General features: G+C 54.0%; 1 protein-coding gene across 1 annotated transcript in view; it reads right to left on the bottom strand.

Moving 5' to 3' along the window:
* szt2 (SZT2 subunit of KICSTOR complex) overlaps window positions 1–16,018 on the bottom strand; it is a 69,174-nt gene that overhangs the window by 45,313 nt on the left and 7,843 nt on the right. Inside the window, exons 11-37 of the mRNA XM_084443896.1 lie at window positions 15,662–15,791; window positions 15,422–15,567; window positions 14,000–14,152; window positions 13,793–13,907; window positions 13,469–13,674; window positions 13,111–13,347; window positions 12,653–12,731; window positions 12,362–12,450; window positions 12,080–12,248; window positions 11,833–11,947; window positions 11,603–11,716; window positions 11,030–11,230; window positions 10,831–10,928; window positions 10,555–10,693; window positions 10,023–10,328; window positions 9,289–9,496; window positions 8,987–9,034; window positions 6,564–6,691; window positions 5,452–5,719; window positions 3,954–4,125; window positions 3,656–3,748; window positions 3,469–3,574; window positions 2,743–3,033; window positions 1,184–1,322; window positions 935–1,051; window positions 471–540; window positions 128–313 (exon numbers count right to left, since the gene is read on the bottom strand). Coding sequence (XP_084300022.1) covers window positions 128–313; window positions 471–540; window positions 935–1,051; window positions 1,184–1,322; window positions 2,743–3,033; window positions 3,469–3,574; window positions 3,656–3,748; window positions 3,954–4,125; window positions 5,452–5,719; window positions 6,564–6,691; window positions 8,987–9,034; window positions 9,289–9,496; window positions 10,023–10,328; window positions 10,555–10,693; window positions 10,831–10,928; window positions 11,030–11,230; window positions 11,603–11,716; window positions 11,833–11,947; window positions 12,080–12,248; window positions 12,362–12,450; window positions 12,653–12,731; window positions 13,111–13,347; window positions 13,469–13,674; window positions 13,793–13,907; window positions 14,000–14,152; window positions 15,422–15,567; window positions 15,662–15,791 — 4,123 coding nt within the window. The remainder of the gene's footprint in view (window positions 1–127; window positions 314–470; window positions 541–934; window positions 1,052–1,183; window positions 1,323–2,742; window positions 3,034–3,468; window positions 3,575–3,655; window positions 3,749–3,953; window positions 4,126–5,451; window positions 5,720–6,563; window positions 6,692–8,986; window positions 9,035–9,288; window positions 9,497–10,022; window positions 10,329–10,554; window positions 10,694–10,830; window positions 10,929–11,029; window positions 11,231–11,602; window positions 11,717–11,832; window positions 11,948–12,079; window positions 12,249–12,361; window positions 12,451–12,652; window positions 12,732–13,110; window positions 13,348–13,468; window positions 13,675–13,792; window positions 13,908–13,999; window positions 14,153–15,421; window positions 15,568–15,661; window positions 15,792–16,018) is intronic.

Genomic DNA, 16,018 nt, shown 5'->3' on the forward strand with positions numbered 1-16,018 from the left:
AACCCCCCCACACCCCCCCCCGCCTCGAACTCGGAACCAAAGGTCCTCTCTCTGACTCATCTCTCACACGTCCGTTAAAAGAGGAGGGGGAGGAGGAGGGGGGCGGGGGGGGTGGAGAGCTGTTTACCTCTTTGAACTTCTCCAGGGACTGCTCGGGGCCGAAGACGAACTGCAGGGGCACGACCTCGCAGTGGCAGCGCGGACGCCCGCCGGAGCGGGACACGTGGTCGGCCACCTTCCGCAGCGTGGCGGAGCCGATGACCCGTGAGTGGCGCAGGGCGGACACGATCTCGTCCTCCAGCAGCCAGCGGATCTGAGGACAGGAGAGAGGAGGAGGAGGAGGGGGAGGAGGAGGAGGAGGAGGAGGGGATAGGCGGTGAGCTGCCAGGGTGGCGTGTGTCCGCCTAGTCAAGTCTCAGTATATTAAGCGCGGGGTGGAGTGGCTCAGAGAAGAAGGGACGGGGTCTCACCTCATCCATGGTGGCCAGCACTGCTAATCTGTGGGGGGCCGGGAGTTTGGCCAGGGGATCTCCGGAGACCCTGTTGATAATAATAATAATAATAATAATAATAATAATAATAATAATAATAATAATAATAATATATATGTTATTATATATTATAATATACTTTATTTGTATAGCACCTTTCATACAAATAAATGCAGCCCAAAGTGCTTTACAACTGAGAATGTACATCACTTCACATAAATATAGACATAAAATGAACAAAAAGCAGGAAAAATAAGATGGAAGATAAAACACTATAAAGGAAGATGAAGATAAGAACTGGGCTGTTTTAGTTAAGGTAGGACCTCCGAGGAGTCGTCTGAGACACCGTGCCGGTCCGACGCGTTCCACCATCGCCGCCGTCGGCCGAGGCTGGCTCAACCGAACGCTTAGGCCTAGGCCACGCCCCCCTCGCGCTCACTCACCCGTCCACGTCGACTCCCCTCAGGCCGTCCGGCGTGCCCATCAGCTCCTCGTCCGAGCGGTAGGAGGAGGGCTGTCCCGGGGAGCGGTTCAGAGACACGCTGCTCTCGGAGGTGTACCTGGGGGGGGACGGAGGCTCGTTAGGACGCCGCTACGCCGAGGCCGACGTGCCGCCGCACGCCGCTCCGGGCGTGTCTGGGTTGGAAGGGAGATGTTTCCCCCGCCACAGGCCATCAACGTATTCCGCTCACCTGTTGTGGTGGAAATCGGAGGCCATGGGCTCTATCTCCAGCGGCAGGGTCAGGACGAAGATGTCCAGCGTGACGGACAGCTCGTTGAGATCCAGCGACTGGAGGGACTCCACGTTCTCCAGACAGCTGATGACCTCGGCTGCGGTGACAGAGATGCGATACAAATCATCGGTGCATATGAGTGATGTCACTCTGACGGGGTAGAGGTGTGTGTGTGTGGGTGCCGGGGTAGAGGTGTGTGTGTGTGTGGGTGCTGGGGTAGAGGTGTGTGTGTGTGGGTGCCGGGGTAGAGGTGTGTGTGTGTGGGTGCTGGGGTAGAGGTGTGTGTGTGTGGGTGCTGGGGTAGAGGTGTGTGTGTGTGGGTGCCGGGGTAGAGGTGTGTGTGTGTGGGTGCTGGGGTAGAGGTGTGTGTGTGTGGGTGCCGGGGGCCGGGGTAGAGGTGTGTGTGCTGGGGTAGAGGTGTGTGTGTGTTGGGGTAGAGGTGTGTGTGTGCTGGGGTAGAGGTGTGTGTGCGTGTTGGGGTAGAGCTGTGTGTGTGTGCTGGGGTAGAGGTGTGTGTGTGTGCTGGGGTAGAGGTGTGTGTGCTGGGGTAGAGCTGTGTGTGTGTGCTGGGGTAGAGGTGTGTGTGTGCTGGGGTAGAGGTGTGTGTGTGCTGGGGTAGAGGTGTGTGGGTGCTGGGGTAGAGGTGTGTGTGTGCTGGGGTAGAGGTGTGTGTGTGCTGGGGTAGAGGTGTGTGTGTGCTGGGGTAGAGGTGTGTGTGTGTGCTGGGGTAGAGGTGTGTGTGTGCTGGGGTAGAGGTGTGTGTGTGTGCCGGGGTAGAGCTGTGTGTGTGCTGGGGTAGAGGTGTGTGTGCTGGGGTAGAGGTGTGTGTGTGCTGGGGTAGAGGTGTGTGTGTGCTGGGGTAGAGGTGTGTGTGTGGGCTGGGGTAGAGATGTGTGTGTGTGCTGGGGTAGAGGTGTGTGTGTGTGCTGGGGTAGAGGTGTGTGTGTGTGCTGGGGTAGAGGTGTGTGTTTGTGTGTGTGTGCCGGGGTAGAGCTGTGTGTGTGCCGGGGTAGAGCTGTGTGTGTGTTGGGGTAGAGATGTGTGTGTGCCGGGGTAGAGCTGTGTGTGTGTTGGGGTAGAGCTGTGTGTGTGCTGGGGTAGAGGTGTGTGTGTGCTGGGGTAGAGCTGTGTGTGTGTGTGTGTGTGCCGGGGTAGAGCTGTGTGTGTGCTGGGGTAGAGGTGTGTGTGTGCTGGGGTAGAGGTGTGTGTGTGTGTGTGTGTGCTGGGGTAGAGGTGTGTGCGTGCTGGGGTAGAGGTGTGTGTGTGCTGGGGTAGAGCTGTGTGTGTGTGCTGGGGTAGAGGTGTGTGTGTGTGTGTGTGTGCTGGGGTAGAGCTGTGTGTGTGTGCTGGGGTAGAGGTGTGTGTGTGTGTGTGTGTGCTGGGGTAGAGCTGTGTGTGTGTGCTGGGGTAGAGGTGTGTGTGTGTGTGTGTGTGTGTGTGTGTTGGGGTAGAGGTGTGTGTGTGTTGGGGTAGAGGTGTGTGTGCGCGCGTCCCAGGCAGGGAGGCGGGTCTCCTACCCAGGCAGGTGGGCAGGGTCTGCATGGGCCTGGACCCGTGACAGCTGCGCACGTTGACGGAGCAGGTGAGGTGGACGAACAGCGGGGGCATCTCCGGCTGGGGGCCCTCGGCCTCCAGCAGCGAGTCCCCCTCCAGGATGCTGAACGAGTCCTCGTCCTGGTTGACGGTGTTGGAGTCCGACAGGGACTCGTCCTCGCCCTCGCCGCGGGACCGCCGGCCCGAGCGCTCCTGGTACTCCACCTCCAGGTCGGTGTCGCTCTCCGTCACGATGCAGCACCCCGAGACGTTCTCTGCACACAGGGAGGAAGGACACGCAGCGCCATGACGGCCCGGAGGCTGGACCTTACCTACATCGCTGTGTCCTATTTTTCTATTTATATAAACGTATTTACATTTTTATCCCATTTTCAAGATTCTAAATTCATTCCTTTAATGGTCATGTCATGTACAGTACGATGTGCAGTCGCAGTGAAATGTTGCTGCCGGCTCCAAGATTTTGCTTGATGCAGATAAACTCTTAATACTCAATTCCAATCCACCCAATTTGGAACGGCGGCCCAATATCCCTCCCTCTGGGATCCGGCTGTATTCTGACCAGGTGAGACCCGGTGGCGCCAACCCCCGGTGGGCATCTGCATCGAAACGAGACGCGTTGGACCGCTACACTGCTGACCCCATCGGTGTGTCCCACTGCGCGGCTAACGGCTAGCAGGTCGATCCCTCACCGTCCTCGGTCGCGGGCTCGGCCTCCGACACCACCTCTTCGCTGGGTCTCCTCTCCTCCTCGTCCTCCTCCTCGTCGTCCTCCCCCTCCCCGCCGTCGGAGTCCTCCTGACAGAGGGTGACACGCGGTCACAGGCGGCTTGCACGGGGTTAACGCCAGGACTAGAAGCTACGCGCCGTTCCGCTCACCTCTTTCTTCGACGACGGCGGGCAGTAGAAGAAGTAGTGGGGATTGGACGGCACCGTCTTGAAATACTGGGCACCGATCTCCATGAACTTGTCCTGTTGAATACACATGATCTGACGATGAGGGCCTCGTTTTGTGACCGTTTGTAAACAAACCGGAAAAAAACTGTCTCTAGGAATCATCTGTAAAACACACTATGATGAGACTCATTTTGTGGCCAAGGGAAGGTCAAGGGACCTTTAAGGGACTTTCCCAGGACCTCTAATCAATACAAGATTTCACATTTCAAATTAGTATTACCTGTATGATTTTGTGCAGATCGGGGTACACCTCACACTTCTGCTGCGTTTGCAGGAAGGAGAGAGGGAACTCTGGGATCCGGGGGGCCTTGGGCTCGTCCGGCTGAAGCGGCGAGCTGGGAACAGAGGCCTTTCCTCTGGACTCGGCCTCGCTGATATCCTCCATCTCGATACTGACGACACAAAGACACGCTCACTCAGCGCCCACAGCTCATCACGTCACGGCTCACGTCAATCATCAAACATGCGTTGTGCGGCTTGCAGGGGCTTGATGCGCCCGTGCGTCACCGTATCGTGTAGGCATCTCAGGTACCGCCCTTTTATGGTTCCAGTCCTACCGGACAGATCGGAGCTTCTCTGTCCACCTAGGAGAGTTCTCCCTATCCACAGCTCCTCTCACCTCCGGGGTCCCTCAAGGCTCCATTTTGGGTCCTATCCTTTTTTTGATTTACATGCTGCCGCTGGGGTCAATTTTTAGTAAACATAACATCTCTTTCTACTGCTTTGCGGATGATGTGCAGATCTATCTGCCCCGGAAATCAAAAAGCAAGGACTCCGTACAACCACTGCTGGACTGTCTACGAGATGTCAAATCCTGGATGGACATGAACTTTTTAAATCTTAATGAAAATAAGACCATTATGTTTGGTCATGACCCCGCAGACTGGACCACTGATTGGTTGGGCCCCTTCTCCCCAAATATCCGTTCTTCAGTCAAACATCTCGGGGTGACCTTTGACCGTACTTTTAAATTTCACAAACAGGTCATAAGAGCCAGCTTCTTCCAACTAAGGCTTCTTGCCAAGTAAAGGACTGTCTCTCCCCCAAAGACTTAGAAAGAGTAATACATGCTTTTATCAACACTCGCCTTGATTATTGTAATTCTTTGTATGTTGGCATTGACCAGTCCTGCAGCTTGTGCAGAATGCAGCAGCTCGTCTCCTTACTGGCAAGCGAAAGCGCGACCACATCACCCCAATCTTGGCCTCGCTCCACTGGCTCCCAGTGCGTTTTAGAATTGATTTCAAGATTTTGATGTTTGTTTTCAAAGCTCTAAAGGGACTGGTACCTAGTATCTTGCCAAACTCCTGCACTTTCATGCCCCAGTTAGAGAGCTGAGATCCTCTAATCAGCTGCTGCTGGCTGTCCCAAAGACTCGGCTGAAGACCAGAGGTGACCGAGCCTTTGGCTCTGGAACAGTCTGCCCAGGCAAATTAGGTCTGCCCGAACCATAGAGATCTTTCTTTGAAGACTCACCTGTTCTCCCAGGCCTTCAACTCAGGTTGAGCTGGACACCCGATGGCCCCTGTATTGTACTGTATTTTATATAGCTTATTGTGTGTTGTGTATGATGTATTGTAGTGTTCTGTTGCGTGCTGTGTGTTTTGTTGCTCTGGAGCTGTACAGCACTTTGGTCAACCTAGGTTGTTTTAAATGTGCCTTATTAATAACATTTGAGTCGAGTTGAATCGAGTTGAGTATCGGCGTTCGGGTCCCACCTGGATGAGGACACGATGGCGGGTCTCTCGGTAGGCCCCTCCTCCTCCGCCTCCCCGATGATGAAGGTAGCAGGGGTGCTGGCGCGGCCCCTAGCCCCGCCCCCGGCCGGGGGCTCATGCCGCTCCCGGAAGACGCGGATGTGGCCGCAGAGGGTCTGCAAGAAGGAAGTGATGTCGATCTCCTGGAGGGACTCCTCGCAGTAATCCATGGCTGTGAGGACGTCCTGGGAGGCGATGCTATAGGACTGCTGCAGGCTACGGTACACACCTGGGGGCACACACACACACGCACACGCACACACGCAGACACAGACACAGACACACACACACACACACGCACACACAGACACACACACATTCATCAATAACCTTGGCTACATCCAAATTCTGATGGGATAAAATGTGCTCCACTTGGCCCCATCAAATACAGGTTTGCAGGTAAATTCTCTGAGTACACCTAAGAATATGTCAATTATAAACATTTTAATTTAATTTGAGGAGGGGGGGGGGCACTTTTCTATCAATCAAAATACATTATGCAAAGGTTTGGTGCCGGGAAAACACAGAACAGCTGAATCCACTTAACAGTGAGGGAAACATCTGCATGACAGCACCTGAAATGCGCGTGAATGGAAATCCATCAGCTTGTCAGAGGAAGCAGATCCCCCCCCCCCCCCCCCCCTGTTCGTCTCGTGACTGACGTTTACAGATGCTGCCGGCGTGGAGCAGAAAAAAAAAAAAATCCAATCCTGAGACGACAGCTTAAAGACCGCCCTAATTGACTCAGGCGAGGCGGATTTTCGAAAGCGCGGCGGCGAACGCTGTCTGAGGTCTGGAAAACGTGCGGCGAGCAGTCATTACGCCGCAGACGGAGGAGGAAGGAGGAATCAGCTGCTAGACTGCGGTCAATAATAGGCCGTCCGCCCGTCTGCTCTCACCAGCGCTCGCCATCTCATTCCCCCCCGGTGCCGTGAAACAGCGTAAACGATCACCTGGCCCTGTGCGCCATTTACGAGGCCTACAGTGTGCTATTTCCCGCTGAGTTTATTTCAGGGCGCTTTTACGAGGGCTTGTCTCTGCGGTTTTGAACGGCGGGCGGTTTAAGCGGTCACCTCGGACGTAGCTCTGGTGGTAGTGCTCCTGGAGCAGGCTGCAGTAGTTGGCCAGCTCCTTCTGCTTGTGAGGCTGCGCTACCAGGTCTGTCCAGGCTGAGGCGCTGGTGCGCTCCTGGGAGAGAGACCTGCGGGGGAGTGGACACACACATCGAACACGAACGACACAACACCCCCCCGCCCCACACACCATTAGAGAGGAGGAGGAGGAGGAGGGGGAGATGGGGGAGGAGGAGGAGGGGGAGATGGGGGAGGAGGAGGAGGAGGAGGGGGAGATGGAGGAGGGGGAGGAGGAGGGGGAGATGGGGGAGGAGGAGGAGGGGGGGGAGGAGGAGGAGGAGGGGGAGGAGGAGGAGAAGGAGGAGGGGGAGGAGGAGGAGGGGGAGATGGGGGAGGAGGAGGAGGAGGAGGGGGAGATGGGGGAGGAGGAGGAGGAGGGGGAGGGGGAGGAGGGGGAGGGGGAGGACACCTCATAACAGATCTGAAGGAACCATACAAGCCACAGGGAGGGGCGTCGAATTTGCGGAGGTCAAAACAAACCCATTCACCTTTGATTAACATGCAGCGTCAGCATTTACTGTAAAAGCACACTGTCTAGTCGTCTAGTCGTCACGTGTCTCATGTACAACACTCAGCTCTGTTAGAAAACACACACTCCAATCCCATGTAACGCTGCACTGCGCATTTAGGAGGACGCAGGAAACTGTATTAAATCACGGATGCGAGGGCAGGACACAACAAGCCTGTTGTGGAGAAAGCATGCGTTTTTAAGCTGAAATATCTGCTAGCAATCCTATCCGATATGTACGGATACAAAACACAGCATAATATTTATAGCCCAATATTCATCCGGGCAGAAGTAGGGTGAAACAGACGAGAGGACCTTGCCACCTGCTTATCCGTATAAAAGTGCCAAAGTTCCAACTCTAATTTGTATGCTGTCAGCAAAGGTTGATCGAAGAGTTTAGAGAAGCTGTTGATAACTACTCCAGCTGCAAAGCTACAATGTGTGCAACAGTCACGAATAAAAGTGGGACCTTCTGAGGAATCAGGTTGACTAGTAGGGGCATGCAATCACCAGTTTGTAAAGTTTGATTTTAGTTTAAACCTCAAACACGGGGGAGACGAATGTTGTTGCGCCCGTCGGTATCTGACAACAGAGAGACAGCCCCTGGGAAAAGTCCTCAGCTCCATGGACCAGGTTTGACAATCAATTAGCACAGCACAGGGAAATGAGGTTTGAGGTACTGCCGCCGATATTTCAGGGTTGACCTTCCCTTGGTCAGGTCGAACGTTCGTGTTCGGTCATACAAGCCATGTTTCCATCCACTTGTCAATCGAATTGTGTGAGGATCGCTCAAAATATGAATGCGAATAAAGCCGGTGAACGTGCGTTTCCATCTAGAGCTTTAAATCGGATAAAGCATTTATCACAAAAGACTTTTATCGAACAAGAGAAAATCCGATGAGATCGACAGTACAAACTTTGTCGATTTTCATGATTTTTAATCGAATTTTACCGTTTCCATAAGGCATTTTTAAAGGACAATGCTCGTTTTTGACAACCTGGACCTTATTTACGACATATTATAAGACGTTTGACTCACCGAGATCACTTTGGTGTAGTTCGGAGGCATGTAGAAGAAATGTAAAATCCAGCGCGAGCCAGTATATGCATGTAATGGCGGTGGTAGGGGCAGAGGAAGCTATTTCGTGTCTAAAGATGTTTCTAAAGATCATATTACAGAGGCATGTGAAAAACCACAACAGGCCTACGCTCTATGTTAGCACAACTAGCGATTCATAAAGACAGATTGACGAAAACAACCGTTTCGCGGCAGAAAATAGATTTTTAGAAACTGCATTCTCGGTGCCCCGACCACCGCCATTACATGCATATACTGGCTCGCGCTGGATTTTACATTTCTTCTACATGCCTCCGAACTACACCAAAGTGATCTCGGTGAGTCAAACGTCTTATAATATGTCATAAATAAGGTCCAGGTTGTCAAAAACGTGCATTGTCCTTTAATTCGATATAACTTAATTCGCATAAAACGTGTGGATGGAAACATGGCTACAGTTAGTATGAGTGAGGTGGACATGTGGTGCAGTGTGTTATCAAACAAACATGGAGCCAAGCCCTTTGGCTTTGTTGAATCAATATACTGTCAAAGAAATCAGTAGGTCACTGTCTTCTCTGGAGGCAGATACCTCCCTCCTATTGCAACACAAGCCTGAGGAGAGAGAGAGAGAGAGAGAGAGAGAGAGACATCTCGTCCTCAGCCCCGGTCAGAGAACCACTCCTCCCCCTGGTCAGCAGAAGAACGCTGTCCTCAGGGCCCTAAGCCCCTCCCCCCCCGGACCTCCCCCGAGCTCTGAAGGAGGACAGCTGAGCGGCACGAAGCAGCGAGCAGCGCTACCTGAACTTCATCTGCTGATACACCTCCCAGCAGTCAGCGTCTTGAGGTCTATTCCCACCCAAGGGAGACAACCAAAGATGCACACGTTAGCATTGGGAGCTCGGCGGCCAATGGGTGACCTGCCGGCCCCTCTCAAGAGAAGGGCTGTGATGAGAATTCAAGAGTCGGTCACATATGAGGGATCGTAAAAATTTGCGGATTTCAAATATGGAAAGTTCTGCATACATGGGGTCTTGGGCCTGTTCTAACACCCCTCCCCAGCCCGGCCGCGGGGCGGCGCTACGGTCGGGCGATGTGGGTACCTGAAGAAGACGTCTCGGGGCTGGCGGGTGGACAGAGGCAGCACCAGCTGCTCCTTCAGGGAGTCCAGGGAGCAGTTGTAGACGTAGACGGGGCAGCGGGGCTGGCTGAGGTCGCTGGAGCTCTGCTGGGACACCGGCCTGCTGAACGTGATGCGGAAGTCCCTCTTCTGGGGCTCCGAGAACTGAACACTGTCCCTCTCCCCCAACGCTAGGACAGACAGAGAGAGAAGGAGGGAGGGAGAGAGGGAGAGAGAGAGAGAGAGAGGGAGATGGAGAGAAAGGGAGGGAGGGAGAGGGGGGGAGGGGAGGGAGGGAAGGAAGGGGAGAGAGTGAGGGGGAGAGGGAGAGAGAGAGGGAGAGAGGGAGACGGAGAGAAAGGGAGGGAGGGAGAGGGGGGGGAGAGAGTGAGGGGGAGAGGGAGAGAGAGAGGGAGAGAGGGAGAGAGGAAGAGGGAGGGAAGGAGAGAGAGTGAGGGGGAGAGGGAGAGAGAGAGAGTGGGTGAGAGAGAGAGTGAGAGGGAGAGAGGGTGAGAGAGAGGGAGGGAGACAGAGAGAGGGAGAGAGAGAGAGAGAGGGAGAGAGAGAGAGAGAGAGAGAGGGTGCATACAGAGATGGTTAGCAGGGAAACCGGTCCTAAAGTTGAGATATGAGTACAGTCATTCAGGGCCTGAATATCTACATTATTATTATTATTATTAGGTGACGACTCTCCTGTAGAGTGGGGCTGCCCCCTACCTGCATCTGTGGCTCCGTTGTCAGTCTCCGACGCCCAGCTGACCTGCTCCATGGAGGGGCTCTCGGCCGACCCAGGGGACAGCAGGGGGGACGGGGGGCCAAGGGGCCCTCCTCCTCCAGACCCCCTCGCCCCGCCTCCGTCCAGCCCCGACTCACACCGCTCCAGCCCATTGGTGGAGCTCAACAGAGAGTCGGCCTGTGATTTGCTGCTGGGGGTGAGGGTGTCGTCGTCGTCGTCGTCCTCTTGCGCCGCCGCGCCGCTCTGAGGCTCGGCCTCCAGCGCGGAGGACATCAGCATCTGAACGTCTGCAGGGAAAAACAACAACAACAACGTCATCAAACCATGAGTAAATAAACAAAGCCGTACCGCCTTTCTGATGACGATCGCGCCGCGTGGATTGGGGATCACACCGGCGAATCGGAATGAAGACGTTGAGGGGACAGGGTTCCAGAGGGGGGTCAGCGGAGGTCAGAGGTCAACCCAGAGGGAGGTCAGAGGTCAGCCCAGACCAGAGAGAGGCGGGGTGTGTACCTGTGAAGCTGGCGGGGAGGAAGGTGAGGAGGATCTGCTGGGAGCCGATGTACTTTGCGTAGCACTTCCACTGCGGCGTGGAACAGTCTCCGTGGCCCGGCCCCGCCTCCTCGTCCACCAGGTCGGCGTTACTGAAACTCTGGCAGAGCGCACACACACACACACACAAACACACACAAACACAAACAAACAATGGGGCTTGACTGAGAGGTTTTGCCCGGAGGAGATAGGAGGAGCAGGTTGGGAGGAGCAGGTTGGGGGGGGGGGTGAGGTTACCTGTAGGGTGCTGGTAGAGCCCGTCACCTCCTTACTGCTCCCGATGGTGTGGAAGGACATCACCGTGTCCTGTCTCTCCGCAGGCCTCAGGCACTCCTCTGTGGACACAAAGAGAGACGGGCGTCAGCGAGGAAGACGCGGCGGCGGCGCCGTCAGCCCGGGAGGAGCGCCGAGTGCGCCGTACGCCCCGCCTACCCACCCTTGCTGACGGGGAGGGAGAACGGCGCGGCGTGTCCCTCCCGTTCCCGCTCCAGGATGTGCCGCATGAAGGTCACGTGGTCTCGGTCGGCCAATGGGATCTCCCGGTCGCTGAGCTCCTGCTGCAGGCTGCTGTGGAAGAGGCCGAGCAGGAGCTCGTTGGGAGGACAGGGGGCGCCGTGGAGCTGCTCCTCGCTGTCCACTGCAAACGGAGACAAACCCAGAGCTGACCGGCCGCATTCTAGAAGCTTCCAATGTTCCTCTGTGCCAGCAGCCACCAGACTCCACAACAGTGGCTGAGCGCCCGCCCCACTCATATTTATACTGACTGTATACGTGTATATAGTCTATAGTCTATATTTTATACACATTGTAAGCGTGTATGTTGTGCTCTTCTATATATATTCTTTATTCTGATGTATATCTTCACTCTGATCTATTCTGTACATTCTCAGTGCTGTAACACCCAACCCCCCCCCACCACCCCCCTCCTCCCCGCCGGGATTATTAAAAAATAATCTTATCTTCCATCAACCAAACCATTCATCCCAGTGAAGTGGATTTTGAGTGTCACCTTGGCTGAGAGTGAGGAAGAAGATCTCGATCTGCTGGCACTTGGGGAGCAGCTTGATGAGGTCGAACTGGAAGGGGACGGTGTGGATGCCGTCGGCGGCGGCCGGGGTTTCTGCTGCAGCAAACACAGCAGGGTGAGACGCCCGGTCAATTGCTTAGGTTTGGCAGAGCCTTTTAAAGTGACAGGGAGTGTAGTGGGGTGGGGGAGGGGGGTTAATTTGCTGCACCCACCTCCCATCTCTTTTATGCCATGCGGCGGGTAGACTTGCTCCTTGTTCTGGCACAGCTGACTCAGGTACTCAAAGGTCATCATGGTGGACATGCAGGTCAAATCCCTGGGAAAGATCTGCCAACACAGTAGCACACACCATCATGCACACTTTGCCACCTTTTTTGTCACCTTTTTAAGTCAGAACAGTACTGCCATACAAGGATCCGATTATTATTATTATGGATTAGAGCCACCAGTCGTACTGACCGCTTGGGGGATCTCCTGGTAGGTCAGGCCCTGGAAGTGTCTGTGTTGGTCCAGGAGGTTCAACACCGTGCCGCTCTGTGGCTCCACCCAGCACTCCGTCACCAGGTTCAGCTCCGTGTCCACGTCGATGGCCTCCACCTCCGTGTCGTTGTCGTCGTCTGTGGAGAAACTGGAACCCCCGACAGTGACGGGGCGGTCAGCGGGACGCGTGAGGGGAACGAGCCTTTAACCGGGGATGTGTTGCTATCAGACGTGTGAAGGAGAGACCGGTCAGTTCTCTACCTGTCCTTGGTGGAGGTGGAGTGAGGAGGGAACAGGATGTACTGGACGATACAAGTGTGGCTCTCCCTGTCCGTGGCCATGGGCATGCCCTTCAGAGGCAAGGACATTTGTTCCACGTTTACACACTGAGCCAGATAAAACAAGGGTGCCAAATATTCAGTGTTACTTAGCTACAGTATAAACGGTTCATAAGCCAATTCCTGTGTGGGATAAGGGGTAAAATAGCGTGCGTCGAGTGCGTCTCGAGTGACACGTTTCTGCCGTTTCCCGGCGCCGGGCTTGTTGTCCTACCTTCATTGGCAGTTCAGTCACCATGTTGACAATGCCCTCTCCGCTGGCAGCGAAATGAAAGCCCTCCGAGAGACGGATCCTGGATGAACATCAAAAACCCCCTCGAACTGTTTAACATTTCATAAAGCCGCCGGTTCTGTTTATCTACAGCGAAACAGAGGCCAATCCTCATGTCTTTACTCATTCATGAATGTTACCGCTCATCATAAAAGCTCCCATTATTAAGCGCTAATGGGATAACCTGCGACGTCGGGGCCAAATTCCCAAACAAACAGTAAACAGCAGGTTTCCTTCACCTGATTTAATTGCGGTCGCATAAAAAAAAAAAGCATTCCCACAGCAGCAGTCGGGGGGGGGTTGTGGGAGGATAACCACTTTTTTCTCCAGGCGGGAGCTTTTATCGACGGGTGGGGGGAAAAGCAGCCGTCCCGTGAGGTGGCGGCGTGACTGGAACTTACTCCGACAGCATGGACAGGATGTGGGCGACGGCCTGCAGGGGGACGGCGGGGCCCGTGCCGCTCTGCACCGCCCACACCCAGCGCTGGTGCAGGAAGTAGCGCGACAGCGAGGCCAGGGTGGACGAGGCCGTGCGGTTGGCCGCCACGCTGAGGGGCGCCGTCACGCTGGACGGCTGGGAGAAGTTCTCCATGTTGAGGATGAAGGGGGTCCTGAAGTCCGACGGGAGCTTCTCGTACCTGCGGGGGGGTGGGGGGGGGGGTGGGGTCAAAACAGCAAACGTCGGACCAAACATCAAGGGACGCGATCCCGTTACGGTCGGCGAAACGAGTGTCCTCGTTATGTGTCACACGCGCTGACCGGATGAGCAGCTTCTCCAGGGGCTTGTTGAGGACGACCACGCACGGCCTGTCGGAGAGGGTGGGCTTGGCGGCGGGGAGAGGCGGGGATTTGGAGGGGGAGGGGTGGCCCAGGATCTTCCTCTTGGTCTTGGGCGTGGCCTCTTTGTTCTGGACACGGTGAGGGAAGCGGAGCCTCAGGATCTGCTCCCGAAGCTCGTCCACAATCTGCCAAGGGACGGAAAAAGGCTTCGTGAGGAAGAAGATGGACGCGAGGCCACGCCACGGTGAGAAATGGCGTCGTACGCCTGTCATTCGCGACTAGGTCCACGCTTGCTGGTCGTACCTTGTTCCTGGTGTGGGCCAGCGTGCCGATCGGGAACCCCAGACGCAGCACCATACAGGGGGCCTTGGAGATGAGACGCACCAGGTAGAAGGAGTTGGGCAGCTGGTCAGAGGCGCTGCGTGGACACGGGACAAATCATTGGGACCTCGCTTGACCCCCCGGTCTCAACCTCGGACTGCGCTTCCCAAGAGCCTCTTGTTCTCTCACCTGTATATGAGCTTGACGTACGAGTATCCCTCCACCAGGACGAAGCTGCTCCAGTCTCTCAGGAGAGACGTCAGCGCAGAGTGGGAGATCCGACACTGGATGGTGCTGAAGCGCCCGTTGCTCCCGGCGGTGTGGAGGTGTTTAGGGACCGGCCTGCGGAGATGACATCATCATTACAACCACTGGGGGGGAGAGACTGAATTTAGGCCCGGGGTTCATAGGACAAAGAAACTAACCGTCCATTTCACTGAAATAAGATCATAAACGGTAATATTCCGTTTTGGACACTCATTAGTCACGTTTACATGGAGCCTAATAATAATCTGATTATAATAGGTTTAAAAGCCCAAACCGAAAGAAATGCTCCATATAAACACCTCAATCCGAATAAAAAGGCTCAAACCGATTGAAATTTCAATCGCTTGCAGAGGGGGTAGTGTAAACCTTTTTCATAAACCGATGAAGTATCATGTAAAGGATGAAACGGATTACTCTCGCTGCTTACGTACGCTGCGTTATTTCTGCGCATGCTGTGTGTCAAATATTTCTATTGTGGGTAAATTGCTGCCGAGCAGAACTGGACCACAGCGGAGCGTTTGTTTTTACTCCAAAAGCAGAACTGAACATTACTGGACGCCTACACGGCAGGAAAATAAGGAATAACAACCTATTTATACAAGTCCACAAAACGTCCAATAGGAGTCAGTTGTTATCAAGCTGTTGCTTCATAAAGAGCACCACAATAACACACAATTGATATCCATTAGCAAAATTTTGACTTGAGCTTCCATAACTATAGTAACTAACTCACTCACTCCTGCCTGTGTGCTCGTCACACAGCTGTTCTGATTACATGCGTTGGTGCATATAAACACCACAACGTATTAGATCACATCCCATATAAACACAACGTATTAGATCACATCCCATATAAACACCACAACGTATTAGATCACATCCCATATAAACACCACAACGTATTAGATCACCTCCCATATAAACACCACAACGTATTAGATCACATCCCATATAAACACCACAACGTATTAGATCACCTCCCATATAAACACCACAACGTATTAGATCACATCCCATATAAACACCACAACGTGTTAGATCACCTCCCATATAAACACCACAACGTATTAGATCACATCCCATATAAACACCACAACGTATTAGATCACCTCCCATATAAACACCACAACGTATTAGATCACCTCCCATATAAACACCACAACGTATTAGATCACCTCCCATATAAACACCACAACGTATTAGATCACCTCCCATATAAACACCACAACATATTAGATCACATCCCATGTAAAAAGTCGCCCCGAAATCTTCAAATGGGATTGAATGAAATCAGATTGAAAAAGAAAGTGTGCATGTAAACGCAGCCACTGTGAAACGGCTCACATGTCGTGCTCCAGGACGATGGCGATGCGGTGCATGTGGAGCCATCTCTGCCAGAAGTTGGCGTCCATGGAGAGGATGGGCTTCCAGTAGGAGGCAAACTGGGACTGGGACGAGTCCTTGGAACCGCTGTGCTGGAGAGAGAGTACCTGGGGGGGGGGGGGGGGGGGGTAGAGGGATGGTCAGTCTCCGAGACCACCAGGGCCAGACTAGGGTCAGAGAGACTGGCAGACAGGTACGTACGGGCGTGGTGGACCCAGGGGGGATGTAGAACAGAGGAACCCCGTTCTTGGTGCTCTCAGGGATGGTGTAGTTCTCAGGGATGGAGTTGAAGGACTGCAGGTGGACCAGCATTTGATCGGTCTGGTTTATACTACAAGTTTACACAGAGGGCAGAAGCAAATGTGTTCATGTGATATAATGCAGAATCATGAATACCAGACAAGAACATTCCCAGACATTTTTGACTTGATGATAAAGTAGACCGAATTATAATATTAATAATCACAAAAGAATTCAACTTTATTTGTATAGCACCTTTCCTACGAATAAATGCAGCTCAAAGTGCTATCATCGCTGACGAGCTGAGCGCGAGTCCCT

Source organism: Borostomias antarcticus, assembly GCF_949987555.1.
Source record: "Borostomias antarcticus genome assembly, chromosome: 10".
Lineage (NCBI taxonomy): Eukaryota > Metazoa > Chordata > Actinopteri > Stomiiformes > Stomiidae > Borostomias > Borostomias antarcticus.